This window comes from Peromyscus maniculatus, chromosome 20, assembly GCF_049852395.1.
Source record: "Peromyscus maniculatus bairdii isolate BWxNUB_F1_BW_parent chromosome 20, HU_Pman_BW_mat_3.1, whole genome shotgun sequence".
Lineage (NCBI taxonomy): Eukaryota > Metazoa > Chordata > Mammalia > Rodentia > Cricetidae > Peromyscus > Peromyscus maniculatus.
Window position 1 is genome coordinate 70,745,345 of NC_134871.1, and position 14,360 is coordinate 70,759,704.

General features: G+C 48.3%; 1 protein-coding gene across 4 annotated transcripts in view; it reads left to right on the top strand.

Moving 5' to 3' along the window:
• Scn8a (sodium voltage-gated channel alpha subunit 8) overlaps positions 1-14,360 on the top strand; it is a 182,578-nt gene that overhangs the window by 70,051 nt on the left and 98,167 nt on the right. For all 4 annotated transcript variants that reach the window (XM_076556863.1, XM_076556860.1, XM_076556862.1 and 1 more), the window contains exon 3: positions 12,546-12,663. In XM_076556863.1, the coding sequence (XP_076412978.1) occupies positions 12,546-12,663 (118 nt within the window). The remainder of the gene's footprint in view (positions 1-12,545; positions 12,664-14,360) is intronic.

Below are 14,360 nucleotides of genomic sequence, written 5' to 3' on the forward strand. Positions count from 1 at the left end.
TGTGAGGACAGCAGATGTGGCCATCATGTGCGTGATGCACCAAAGGAAAGAGACTGGACCAGAGGGACCGGCCGTGAAGTAGCGGGGGTCTGACTGACAGTGGAAATGAAAACTACGGAGAATTGATGAGTTCAGGAGTTAATACAGAGTTTGCCAGTTGCCTGTTTCTACACACAGAACTCAGCATCAACCTGAGCTATGGGGATGCCTAATAACCTGTCACCCCGTCCAGAGAAGAGCCTCTACTTGCCAAGTGCCTTGAAAGCACTAAGTTGTATGGGCCAGTGTTGATCTGCATTCTAAGATGGGTTTGCCTTAGCCGTGATGTCTGCTGGGTCATTTTAGGAGCTAGTTGTCTGCCTTCCCCAGTTTAAAGTTATACAATCTTTACTGTAATAAAAGTTGACCTTTGATTTCTTTAGTGGGAATTTCCATTTAAACGATGGAGGGTGTCTTGGTGATCATACTGATGATTTTCTGAAACAGTTAACTTCATTTTAGCCCTGTCCTAATCAAGGAGAGTGAGGCTGTCGTCTCGACAGAGGTTCCTCTTACTTACTGTGTCTGAAGTCACAGAGAAGCCGTAAGCAGTTCTTGACACACAACCTGGTTGACACACGCCATCTTTGCTGGCTCTAGTTCTGCCCTAGGGTTTCTGAGTCAAGCTCTGAAGGCACATGCTTTACATGCTCTGCTGAGGCCGCAAACTTTGGTCTGTGGAATAACGTCTGAACCAAAAGCTCCTCCGGTTAGAGGATGGTTGTCCATCGGCTGTCAAGACCGGGCCCTCTGCTGCCCCGGGACTGTCGTGACCGAGGCTACCGGCTGTCCTTCTCTTTTATATCCCTTATCCTTCCCTCCCTGGTGCCGCTTGCCCTGTCTGTGAACAGAGGCCATGCCTCCTCCGTCTCCTGAGTCTCATCTCCCCTGCTGGTCTAATCACTGCTCACGCCATCAAGAATTACAGCAGAGCCTTGACCTCCTCCTTCCCTGTAGCCTCAGCGTTCTCATGACAGCCTGAAGCTCAGACAAGGCTGGGTGGAGATTTTTAGGGTCTTAGCTCACTGGACTCCCAGCTGCGTCAGTGATGAGCTGCCGCTCTTGACCTCTTTCCCCTGAGCTCTCGTGTATCTCGGGGTTCTTTCCACCTCTTTCTCTTTTCCTCCCACCTTGCCCTTCCGTCCTGCTCTTCTCCAGGGCCCTGGCCTTGGGCTGTGTTTTCACTCGGCACTCATGCTGGGTGACCTCAGCCTGTCTCTGATTTCACACCTTCAGCCTGGGTTGCTTCCTTACAACTCAGCCCCATCCCAGCCAGTCCTGTGGGTTCCTCAGAAGTGACCCAGCATGTTGAAAATGGGGCCATTCCCCCCTCAAGCCTCTTTGATAGCACCACCAATATTTCAGATACCCAAGTTCCTGTAACATCTGAGGGTTACCAATATTAAAGGAATGTTGGCATTATGCATTTTTTCCTTTTAATTGTTTTTATGTGAATGAGTATTTTCCTGCATATATGTCTGTGCATCATGTGTGTGTCTGATGCTCGCAGAGACCAGAAGAGGACATCAGATCTCCTATAACTGGAGTTGGAGACAGTTGCGAGTGCCATGTGGGTGCTGGGAACTGAACCAGGCCCTCCAGAAGAGCAGCAAGTACTCTGAATCATCAAGCCATCTCTCTAGCCCCTGGTGCATGTTTTTAAAGAAAAGAAAATCTAGCTTCAAAACATTAACCTTTGTTTTCAAGTAATTTACTTGCTCACTCCACTAGTACGTGGAAGAGCCAGGTTTCCATTCTAGAGTCCGGAACTTAGTGTGCCCAGGAGAAAGTGTGGTCTCTGCCCCCTCAGGTGTCTGCTACAGAAGGGTGTTTTGTTTAGGTTTCTGCTGTCATCTGCAGACATTTCCTGTCATTTTGCCTTAGAAACATAATGTATTGGCTTTTTTGGTCATTTTTTCGTGCCATACCTTTACCGTGGTATCTGAGGCATTGGAAAGGGTGAAAAGACTTTTCAGAAGGTAAAATTAATGAAGTTTTAGAGGTGCGTGAGCCAAACGTCAGAAAGGTACTCAGATCATTGAGCATCTAACAAAAGGCTGGATAGAGATAGCTATACGTTATTTGATTTCCATTGTATAATTCCTTCATGTCTGAGAGATTCAGTCTTACATCCAATAAACAGGTATATATAACCTGTCAACCTTATGCCGGATGGACCCCATAGTATGTCCTCTGCTTGCTGAGCTGAGAAAATCATGGTGATGGAAGACAGACTCCACCCTCGCGGAATGCCGTGTCCAGTGATGCTGACGCATAAATTCTGACGACAGTTTTCCAAGCTCCCTGCTCTAGTGGAAGCGAAGGGCGTGTTGTGAGGATGGGCTGGAGCAGAATAATTCTGTTTTGAGGGGTTGAATGGGGCTCCGTTCAGAGAGAGGAAGTGGTATGTGAGCTGGATCTCTTAAGTATCATAAAATAGTTTTTAATCAGTCACCTGTAAGAGAAGAGGTGGGGCCCCAATCAAATGTTTTCCTTTAGAAGAGTTGCCATGGTCATGGTGTGTCTTCACAGCAATAGAAACCCTAACTAAGACAGATGATACAGACCAATTATCCAAACTATTCGTGAGACTGAGGGAAGAGAAATGAAAAGTCCAGAGCCTGTGTAGACTATAGAGTACAACGGTAGCCTAGGCAACCTGAAAAGCCTTATGTCAAAAATAAACAAACAAACAAACAAACAAGAGTAAAAAGGGCCAGGATGTAACTCAGTAATAAAGCACTGACTTGGCTAGCATGTGTGAGGCTCTTTGCTCAGTCCTTAGCACAGGAAGGAAACAAAAGAAAAAAGAACAGAGAGAGAGAGAGAGAGAAGAGGTGGGAGCAGTTAGCTATGAGAAGCTGTACTGAGGCTGAGAGACACAATCAAAAGGCTGAGTTGTTTAAAATAGTGCATTTAGTTGTGACTGGAGCATAGACCGTGTTCTCAGGAGGTCTTGTCTTCTCCCCTTTCCATTTCCCCTGGGTCTGAAATACCTTGGACACCATTTGAGCCAGCGCAGCCTTTTGGGGGCCCCCGGGGGCCTCTGTACCCCGGGTCTAGCTTGTCCACAGTGTTCTAGTGCCCTGAGCCCACGTGTAGATTGTCTGTGCCATGGATGGTACCCGTAGAGCTGCAAACAGCTACCCCTGTGTTGGAGCCATAAAAGCAGCAGCAGGGGGGGGGGGGGGGGAGGGCGGCGAGGGGGATTGGGGGGACGGGACACCGTGAGTGCTGTCTCTGTGCCGGCAGTGGTGTCAGGGACTTTCAGTCCTCTTGTTTAATCTTCATGGCGTGCTAAAGTAAGCACTGTCAGCTGTCACTCCCATTTCATTAATAAGGATAATAAACAGCCTTCACAACCTGAAGTCAGTGTCCGGGATTCTGACAGCGGACAAGCAACAGGGCCGGCCTGGAATCCCTATCTGTGCAGCCACGGACTCAGTCAGTCTCCTCCGCGGCTCCTGCAAGAGGAAGCTGAGAACCATCAGATTGTGATTATTCTTTACAGAACGTGCCTTACAGATGGCTGTGTTCTTGAACATCTGCAATCCTTATACCTCAAGAGGAGAAATCCCCATTGAAGGAAGTCGGGAAGAGTGTCCGTGGAGGAGGGTCAGGCTTGCCTCGCCCTGGGCAGCGGTGTCATGCTGGCCGGCTCAGCCATGACACAGGCACACGGTGCTCCTCTTCTGTCGGGTGGCTTCCAGTGACCAGGATGTGGGTAGGACATACGTGGCATTCACATTGAGTTCCTCCAGCCAGCCCGAGAGAACCATAGGCACCTGTGCTTGTGAGCGTTCAAGGGATTAATTAGACAGGGTTCCTTCACTGGTGTAAGGGGTGGACCAGATAGATGACCTGACATGTCGCTGCCTGGAGCCAGCGAATCTGGGTCCAGGAAGCTCCCGTGCTATTCCTGCCCCTCACTCTGGGACCGTAGCTTAGGCAGGTCCTCGGGATTGCTGTCGTCGGGTCTGTTGTGTTTTTGAGACAGGGTCTCTCTATGATCCCCGGCTGGTCTGGGGTGTGCGATATAGACCAGGCTGGCCTTGAACTCAGAGATCCACTTGCCAGTGCTGGGATTAAAGGCTTTTGTTAACTTTTAAAGCTTTCTTTCACTGCAGTATAGCACGTAAATTATAAGTGCAGAATTGGACCATCACATCGCAGTCCTGTGTTTCACAACTTATTGTTGTTGTGTCTTGAGCAAGTTACTGTACCCTTGTCAAGGCTGTCTTCTACAGACGGGTACCTGCCTCAGACTGGCTGCCATGAGACAGGTATGGAAAGCGTGGTAGGGTGCCTGCTGCCACATAGTAAGTGATTAATAAACACCAATGTGCTTATTTCTTCAAGAGGACTCATAGGTAAAATTGTCAGTAACTTGCGTGTGGGTGTTTGGTGTACGTGTGTGTCTATGCACCACAAGTACGCAGTTCCCCTGGAGGGACTGGAGTTAGCTGGTGAGCCCCTGTGTGGGTGCCGGAAATCAAACCTGGGTCCTCTGGAAGAACGGCAGTGCTCTGAAGAGCCGGGCCGCCTCTCCAGCCCCACCACAAGGATTTTGTTTTTGTTGTTTTTAAACGCAGAGTTTAGAGGTCTCCCTTGCTCAGCCCCCGTGTAGTGGGCCACAGACTGAGAGTGCCAGAGCTGTTCCCATAGCAAGCAGGAGAGTTTTGCCTGAGTCCTCTCGTCCTGCTTTAGCTGGGTCAGTACCCTGGAATTCTGGAAATACAGTCCTGCGTGGTTTGTTGGTGCCTCTCTGGAACGTAAAGCTGTGTAGTCATTTCACCTGAGCCAGCAGGTGTGTCCCCAGGAGCCCTGCTGTCCCTGGTGGCATTAGCGCGTCAGGCTAGCAATTCTGACTCTGGCGGCTCACTTGCTTGTTTAACAGCTTCCCAGCCTGTTAGGTTCTGCCTGATATTTTCTTTTCCCCAAATGAGGGTTGTGGTGGTTGTTGGTGGTGGTTGTTGTTGTTGGTGGTGGTGGTGGCGGTGGTGGCGGCGGCGGCGGCGGCGGCTTCAGTCAGAGTCTTGTTAGGATCCCAGGCTGATCTCACACTCAAAGCTCTCCCGCTTTAGCCTCCCGACCACTCAGCAAACACAGTGACCTCTTTGAAAGGCGTCTGTCACCTGCTCTATTGCTGAATTGACCGTACGCACAGTTACTCAGAAAAGAGTGCCAACCTCCTAATAACTAGTGAGATCTGGTCCAGAAGAGGTCAGCAGGTGTACTGGTTCCTTTCTATTGCTGTGACCCAGCACCCAACGAAAAGTAAGGGAGGAAAAGGGTCTACACTGCCTCACAGTTCCGGAAGAGCTCAGTCTGCCCTGCAGGCAGCTGGTCACTTTGATCTCTAAGCATGAAGCACAGACAGACAATGCTGTGCTCAGCTCACCACCTCCTTTTGATCCAGTCCAGAGCCCCAGACTGTGGAGTGAGCCCCCATATTCATGGTGGGTCTTCCTTCCGGGAACCCGTGGTGCAAACATCCTTATAAACATACCCAACAATGTGTTTCTGTGATGACTCTAAGTCCAGTCAAATTGACAGTGAAAATTAACCGTCACGACTTCATCCACTGTCAATTTAATGCCTAGACATAAGTTTAATCAAAATAATAATATTCTACCTCATCTCATAATGTACAATGTATTTATTCCCTGTCTATATGTCTCCATAGTCTTTAGCAGTTCCAATATTGTTCAAAGGTCTAAAGTCTCAGCTGAGACTCAAGACAAGCTCTTAACTGTGAGCTTCTATTAAGTGAAACAGATTGTCCACTGGCAGAAGATTAGCACTGCCTGTTCAGGGATGGAGGGGTGGCTGTATAACAGAAAGACTGGACCAAAGCTCACCAAGCCACCAAGCCTGCAGCTCCCTGTTCAGCATCCTCTGGGTGCCAGTGGCCTTGGACCTCTCCTGTACTGTACCTTCAGCACATATAGCTTGGGGGGGCGCGGGCAAAGTTTCTAAGTAGATTCCTTCATTTTGAGGTTTTCCTCACAACTTAGGTTTTACCTTCTCAACTTCATGCAGTGACCCCTCAGGGCCTTCTGGCAGGGAGTTCAAACCTGCACACTTTGCCTGGCCTCAGTGATGACCCCCACTGTTGCATCCTTCGTACCCACAAAACCACTACCATCTGGACAGTCCTGCCAGGTTGTACAGCCTGCTTGCTGTGCAGCCTGTGGAATACAGCTGCAGCAAACCTCTGCACACCTTCAAGACTGACCAGGGGGAAACTCCCTGGAGGCATTCAGAGTTGAGGCCTCCAGCCTGTTCTAGTGCCATCCTCATTTAGAACAGGCCTTCTGTCCTCAGTTAAATATTTCTGGGATTCTAAACCCAGTGAGGTTGACGGCAAAGACTGTCACATCAGGACTGAGAGAACACAGTCTATGTAACAGATTTAGGCAGGAAGAGCTGTGGCTGTAGAAGCCAGCCCAGAGGAAAGATCAGGCAGTTCTAAAGATCAAGGCATTTAGGACCTCAGGTCCAGGGTCTGGAGACAGTGAGTACCAGCTGCAGTTGGAGGCAGAGACTGGAAGGATCTTCGTTCCCAACTACCTTCTTGTAGGCTAGGTAGGTCTGTAGGGCCCGGAGGCATCAGGCGCTTGCTAGTTACCTGTGTCTGGAGATGACAGCCTGCTCAGGAGGCAGAGAGTATGACTGAGCGGGGAGTCACCCTCCTGAGCCGTGTGTCACGCGGTTGACCAGGGGCCATCGAATGACTAATTCCTGAAGACATTTTCTGTTCTGTGTTGCTCTCTCCAACTTGTCCACAGGGCGTCTTTTTAAAAACTATCCACCTTTTGTTGTTTTCCTTTATACCTTTGATATGACTTAGAAACTGTTACAGTTTGGAGTGTAGGGCTGAGAGCATGCTAACGAGTGGGCCATCCCGCGGTTCTGTGAAGCTGTGTGCGTTGCGTGTGTGTGTTCTGTGCTGTCGTTTGTTTGGTGTGTATACGAACCGCAGTTCTGTGAAGCTGTGTGCGTTGCGTGTGTGTGTGTGTTCTGTGCTGTCGTTTGTTTGGTGTGTATACGAATGTGCTCGTACCTGGTTGTGCACAGTGACTCTCTCCCTAGTTGTGGGTCCTGAAGAAAAGGCACTGCATCCTGAGTTAACTGCGGCCTCACTCCTAAGTCACATGCTCCAAACCCCACATTGCTAATTAGAAATGAAAAGCCTGTGCTTTTTAGAAGGCTCGTTTATGCCAACACGACACATTTATTAATACTCGGTGCCATAATTTGTTAAGAGCTGTTCCACCGTTCCTAATGGGCTTTGTGCTCAGATGCATTTGCCGGCTGTTGTTATAAACGGATATTTCCCCTTGGGCAGTAAACCACAGTCCAATTTCAATTTCCTTTTAACTCATTTACTTCACAAAGATCTAATTTAAGACAGATTGGGTAAAATAGCCTTGGACTTTATGGGCACCAAGTGATTGTTGCTTAAGAAGTATTCTCATAAAGATGCTTGAGCGCCTGCTCCCTCCCCCGCCGGGTTGTGAAGGGTCTGGTGCTGGAGCCCTGTTGAACTAGGGATGCATCATCTTTTCTGGATCTTACCATTTGGCAGTGATGATAGAGGTTCAAGAGCCACGTAGATGCTTTACATGTTCAACTATGGGGCCGGGTGCAGTGGCCCACGCTTTTAATCCCAGCACTCGGGAGGCAGAGGCAGGTGGATCTCTGTGAGTTCGAGACCACCCTGGTCTACAGAGTGAGATCCAGGACAGCCAGGGCTACATAGTGAGACCCTGTCTCAAAAAACAAAAACAAAAAACAATTCAACTATGTAATTTTTGTCAGTGAATTTTGAGTCATGCCTGTTTATGTTCCTCATCGTCCCGTCACTGTGGTAAATACTTGAGAATATCAATTGAAGAGTCAGAATGACGCTTTCGGTGGGTCTAATCCACGGTCAGCTGTCTCCAGTTTCCAAGCCTACGGTGAAACAGCGTCCTGAGGGAGGGGGCAGGGAGGAAAGCTGCTCACCTCACAGCACCGAGGAGCGGCGGGATGGGGCCAGGAGCAGTTAGACCCGTCCAGGGCGTCCCCTCTCATCGGTCCACTCCAGCTCTGCCCTGCTTCCCAGTTCCACCACCCCCCAGCAGGGCTGTGGGGTTATAGCTGTAACAGTGGATTCGATTCACCCAGGCACTGGGTCAGAGCCCTCACGATCCAGTCTCGTCCTAAAAGCCACACCTCTGATCACCGCTGGCACCGGGGACCAGGCCTTCAGTCAGCAAGGAGTGTCTCCCACCCAAACCACGGTGCCGTTCCGCACCCCTCCAATACCCGCTGCACTCTGAAGAGCAGAGTGTAAAAGTAGGTAGCACAGTGCAGGCCGGTGTGTCGCGCTCTGCCACCAGAGGCTGCCCCTGCCACTCATCCCTGGTCTGGAGAGACTAACTGTGAGAGGGTGAAATACCTCCCCAGAGTTCTGCCAGAGGCCGTGTCGGGGAATAGGTGTAGTGGGTTTCCTCCTCGGAAGTGTGGCTTGCCGCTTTTTGCACTTCATCATGGATGTCTTGTGAAATGTCTAAACTGCAGCATCATCGATAACAAGGCTAGAAAGGACTGGCCACGTCCAACCAACAGGCTTCTTGTCCACTTTCTAAATGTGGAAAGTGAATCCTGGGAGAAGCCGTGGCTCATCTGACCACACAGCTAGGGAGGGAAGCGGAAGACGGCCCCAGATGTTGCAGGACGTGAGCTGAGACAAGATCTGCTTGCTCCCTGGCCGGACAGGTTCTCTGGACTCTTGTGAAGACTCATTCAACCACCTCTGGAGGGGAGAGTTAGCAAGCTCTGTTTTAAAAAAAGTTCTCAGATAATTCCAGTGCAGCCAGTCTGGTCTTCATTGGCCAGATCAGGGCTGCCATCTGGCTTGTGTGGCCCCCTGGCTAAGTACGGCTTGTCTATTCCCAAATAGTTGGCTGTGTGAAACCTGTACGAGGTCCGTGTGTCCACAGGCTCTGCAGGAGATGGCCTCTCCTGTTTGTTTGCTTGTTACCCGCGGTTTCTGTGCACCTCAGGGCCAGGCAGCTGTTGAGAGGCCGCAGCCCACAGTGCTTCCCACCCATGCATACACAGAGGAGTCTGCAGCACCAGTGTTCACTGGGAAATTCCTGAGCTTTAGCTGCGTTGGTTCGGACGCCCTCCTGCTTTATCCAGAAGGCGTGTTTAAGAAACACTCTGTGCAAATTATCAGTAAATCTAATTATTTTAATGATAGAGCAAATTATAGAACAACTCGCCAATGAAAGTGTAGAGGATGTGCATCTGTTTCAGGAGTTGGGTGTACCCAAGATGACTCTTATTTTCCAAGTAGAGAAAAGACTTCATACATGGTGGGGGTAACCCTCAGTTTTCTGGTTCATCGCTAGAACCCTGGCTAGTTTTTCAACTAACATGTAAGGACTCCATCTTCTCCATGTCTTTTTTTCCCTCTTCTCTCGCCTCAGATAACAGACTGTTCATTGACACACAGACAGCATTTATTGAGTACTTTCTGTATACAATAGGAAACACCTCCCATGTGACCAACCCAGGAGACAGACAATAAGGAGTAAAGAGAGAAAGGTTTTTGGTTTTTTCTTTTCTTTTTAAAGTCTTTATTACTTGTCACTTAAGGTGGGTGGGCAATTTAGTAAAGGCTTTAGGAAAGAAAAAAAAAACAGAAAAGGAAAAGAAAAGGTGAGCTTTAGGTCCTGGTGCATGGACCAGTGGGTCCCCCCCCCCCCCATTATTCTTAGCTACTTTATATGGTATACCAGGAGCTCAATTTTCTCATTTACCAGTGAATCCATCCCCCATGTCAACCTCATTCTGCCTTGTAGTCATGGAATTACCACCCGGTCCTGCACAGCAGAAACTGTGAAGAGGCCCTGGGCCTGGCATAATACACTGCTCCTTGCCACGTGGCCTTTATGGGTGGTGTCCTTCTCCTGAGCTTTTGTAAGCTGCACACAGGCGGAGAATTCCTGCTTTACCCATACTTTATGGGGATGTTATGAAGCTGAATGAGGAGCCTGTTTGAAAGGCCTGGCATTTCACAGAGAGCGTTGCTATAGAAACACAGAGGGGTACAAGGACTTCAGGAAGAGGGAATGGTGTGGCCCATTTATTTCTTTGGGAGGCCAAGAAATGGAAGAACCAGATCTCTGCCCTTGACCTGTTTTAAGCTAACCCCAGATCTTCTGGTTCCACTTGCTTTTAGAATTGGGCTTTTTCTGGGGATCCCAGCAGAGCCTGTACGTCCTGGTGTGGGAAGAGGGTTAGTGTAGTGATGTGCCAGACATGGGATGGGATAGGTGGGCACTTCTGAACGGACAGAGCTGCGTGCCAGAATTGCTCATCTAGTGGGAGAGGCTATGGTGACTCTGGCAGATGAAGAGAATATAAAATAGAAGATAAGAAGAAGAAAGAACTTGAGAAGTCACATGCCAGCACCCGTGTGTTGGGAGTGTGTGGACGGAGCACTGTATCTTTCGGAACTGCAGAGGGAAGCCTGAGCTTGGCCCCTGCCTCCAAGAGGTTCAGACTGAGTTTTAAGGAGAGAAGTAGAGGAAAGGGGAGGGGAAGGAGACAGGGAGATGCTGGCTGGGGGTCCCAGATGGTGCGTGTTAAATTCTTGTCAGTGTCTTTGTCGTGAGAGGATGTTAGATTCTGTTGGGGCATTTCTGCCTCTGTTGAGGTCACCGTGTGCATCCCTGGTGTTACCAGACTGTCCCAGTGCTTGGTTCTCTTCGGTGAGCTGTCTTTGCACTTCTGGGCTGTATTCATGTGGTCAGATACTCAAGCCTCCATGGGCTGCTAGATTTGGTTGCTAGTATTTTTGGTGAAGCCTTTTGTGTCCATATTACTAAATCCTATGAGTCTATAGAGTTCTCTCTTCCTGTGACGTCATTGCCCGATTCTGTATAGAGTAACCTCACAGAATGAGTTGGGAATTATTCTCTCTCTTCTGATTTTTTTGGAAGAGTTTGTGCTAATTCTTTAAACATTTGGTAGAATTCATTAGTGAAGCCATCTGGTCCCTGGGCTTTTCTTTGTGGGGTTCATTTTTTAATGCTTGGTGCAGAAGAGTATTTATAGTACAGTCTCACTTGGGGGAAAGACTGTTTAAGGATAGATCTGTATGCTAATGCTTATAAAGAAAAATTCTGGAAGGATATTTTAAAAACCGGCAGCAAAGATTACCATTGGGTAATAGAATGGAACTTAATCATATGTTTTTAAATTCTAGGCATATATCATTCTAAATAAAAACAATTTTAAAAAACTACTTAAAAGTGACTTAAATTTGGCTCCTTGCTGTCTGTATTTGCGCTGGCCTAACCTCCACAGGGACTCCCCGTTTGGTAGGCTCTGCGTCTGTCTCCAGCGCTGCTGACCGCTCTGCCCTCTCCTGTCTTCTGTGGACACAGAAGTACTTGTCAGCACCCTGAAGACAATACAGTTATATGCAGCTTTACCTGCCTCGCTGTTCCCTCTGTCCATCCTTCCCGTCTTTATCAGTCTCTTCCGGGTCCTGTTCTCCTTTGTGAACACATCCTGGCTCACTTTCCTTTTCTATTACCCACAGGCAGTCTAGGGTGTCTGGGGGTCCTCTGTCCTGCTGTCCCTCATATTTTTGTGGTGAACTTCATACTTACCCCGCCATCGTGATTGTAAATTCACATGTGTTCTCCGATAAGTATAGTTCTGTTCAATTTTGTGTACACCCCCCCACCCCCAGCTCAGCACAATGCTTGGCACAGGGTGAGCAGAGACCCAAGTTTCACGTTGCTACAGCCTGTTCCAAGGACATGGGGTAGTTTGGTTTGATAGGAAGATTGACGCTGGGAAACACAGGTGAATGGTTTGGGCAAGGCTGGTGTTGGACGCTCTTAGAGGCCAGACAGAGGACCGGTGAGTAAACCCTGAATGAAGTGCTCACCCTCCTCACTTCCTTCTGCTTTGCCCAGCTCCTTCTCCTGACAGGATGACTCTGACCACTTCCTCCACATCGATTCCTCCCCTGCCCTAACATTCCTGCCTTCTCTGTGTGTCAGGGTTAGCAGAGCAGAGTGTTCATGCTGATTGTCTTCCTGGTGGGAACACAGACTCCTCAGACGAGGGCTGCCTCGTTCACCAGGAACGTTTAAACCCCTACAGCACTGACTGACGCAGAGTGGGTACTTAGTCATCATTCCTTGAGAAATGAGTCCTGAGCGAATGAACTCTAATCCACGGTCTGGACTTGGCAGACAGTGTGCAGAGGTCTCCAGATGTGAACCTGCTGGTACTGTGGCCGAGATTTGTGTACAGCCTGAGGGCTGGATGCTGCCGGGGAGGGGAGCGAACAGACGCTGTTTTGCCTTAAAAACCAAACAAGAGCAAAGTTCTAGGTGCCTTTAAGTGAGTTTATTTCTTACCTAGAAAAAATGTTTTGTGTGGTGACTAATACTCAAATTTTAATGATTTCTCTTTTTCTTTCTCCACAGACCTTTGTAGTATTAAACAGAGGGAAAACTCTCTTCAGATTTAGTGCCACGCCTGCCTTGTACATTTTAAGTCCTTTTAACCTGATAAGAAGAATAGCTATTAAAATTTTGATACATTCATATCCTTTTCTGCACTGGGAGTGAGTGGTGCAGATCTTGCACAAATTGAGAGTGTGCTGACTGTCTTGTGTACTGTTCACCAGGATTGTAGCTGGCCACTGCCCACCCCAGCCAGGCTTAGGAACCAAGTCCTGCCACATCCCAAGCTCAGCTTCTGCAGACTCTTTTTTAAAAGATATTACTGGAGTCTAGAGTTTTGTTAATATCATTATGAGGGGCTAATTAAGATGTTACCCTTTTACTGAAGTCTTGGCTTTTTAGTAATTTCATTGCATTATTAATTCAGCTTGTTAATGTATTAATATCGGATACAAGGATTTTTTTTTGAAAACCACATCTTGAATTACAAATAGCTGAATGAATGCTTTAGAATTTTGTTTTTTTTCTTGAGCAAGGAGAGTACAAAATACCTGGTATTTCTCAGATGAAATCAACTCGTTGGCACAGAGGTTTAGATACAGGTTGTGGATAAATAGGTACCTTTTCTGGGATTCGCCTTCCCCTTAAGTGGGAAAGTGCCACCCTTTACATCCTATTACTCTAGAACACAGGACACGTGACAGATGATCTGATGGGCTCAGCATCTTGGCCCAGTGACTAAACGTGCACGATTGGCACTTCATTTCACGGCACTTCGTCACATGCACTGAAGAGTGCTGTATCCTCCAGGGAGGCCGAGGAAAGCCCAGGAGCAGCTGAGTGGGTCAGGTCAGAAGCGTCTGCCGAGTGGACCTTGGTTCTGGAATAGATGGTGCCACAGCTGTGAAGCTGTGAGGTTTATAAGAAGTAGGTAATTTACAGTAGACTTTGTCAGGATCAGAGCTGGAATGTGTCTTTCTCTCCTGTCCCTAAAGGATGTGATTTTTCCCCACCCCCAAGGGTACTCCAGTTGTAGAGAAGAAAGAAAATCCAGCTAGAAGAAGCATTGTCTTCTAAACTCCACTGATAAGATAAAGATAGAAATAGCATTAGTAGGAGAGAGTGAGTTCTCGGTGAATGCACTCTGGCCTGATGCAGTTGGAGAAACTCCTGCTGGCTGTTAAACTATTTAATTTCTCTCAGTAGACAAGAACAGACAGGGCTAGGAAAGGTCCTGAATGGCAAGGGCACCTTCACTATGATCAAACTGACTCTCACTATTACCCAAGTCTCAGAACTGTTGGGGCTCAGGTGCCTCAGAAGTCTGTATCCAACGCACCACACTGGTTTTCAGGTAGGATGCATCAATGCACAGTTGACTGGACTGTAAGATATTCAGCCCCTTGGGATTAGAGGAAAGTGATCATCAATTACATGTAGATTTTCAAGTAACTAATTATCAGGATAATTAGCAATACATGCATCTTGGGGGGAAAAGTGTAGATTGACTTTCTCTGATGGCCTTGGGGTCTTTGGCCACTTCTGGGTCCTGTTCACAAAGTTTTAAGTATTTGGAGTATTGTTCCATAGATGACGTGGGGAGTGGCAGGTTTATTGGAAAGGGGTGGGCAGTCAGTGATGGCCCACAGACAGGAGAATGGCGTCAGCCTCACCTCCCGGCCAGGCGGGATGTTCAGGGCTCCTGTGGTAACAGTGGCCAGTTCCCCTGTCACTTCGCCTTTTCCTCCTCCTGTGTCTGCCTCCCGACAGACAGCCTGTTGCTTTAGATCCCATGAGACCTAGTATAAAGTGGGTTTGTTTTCTGGTTTAAAAAAG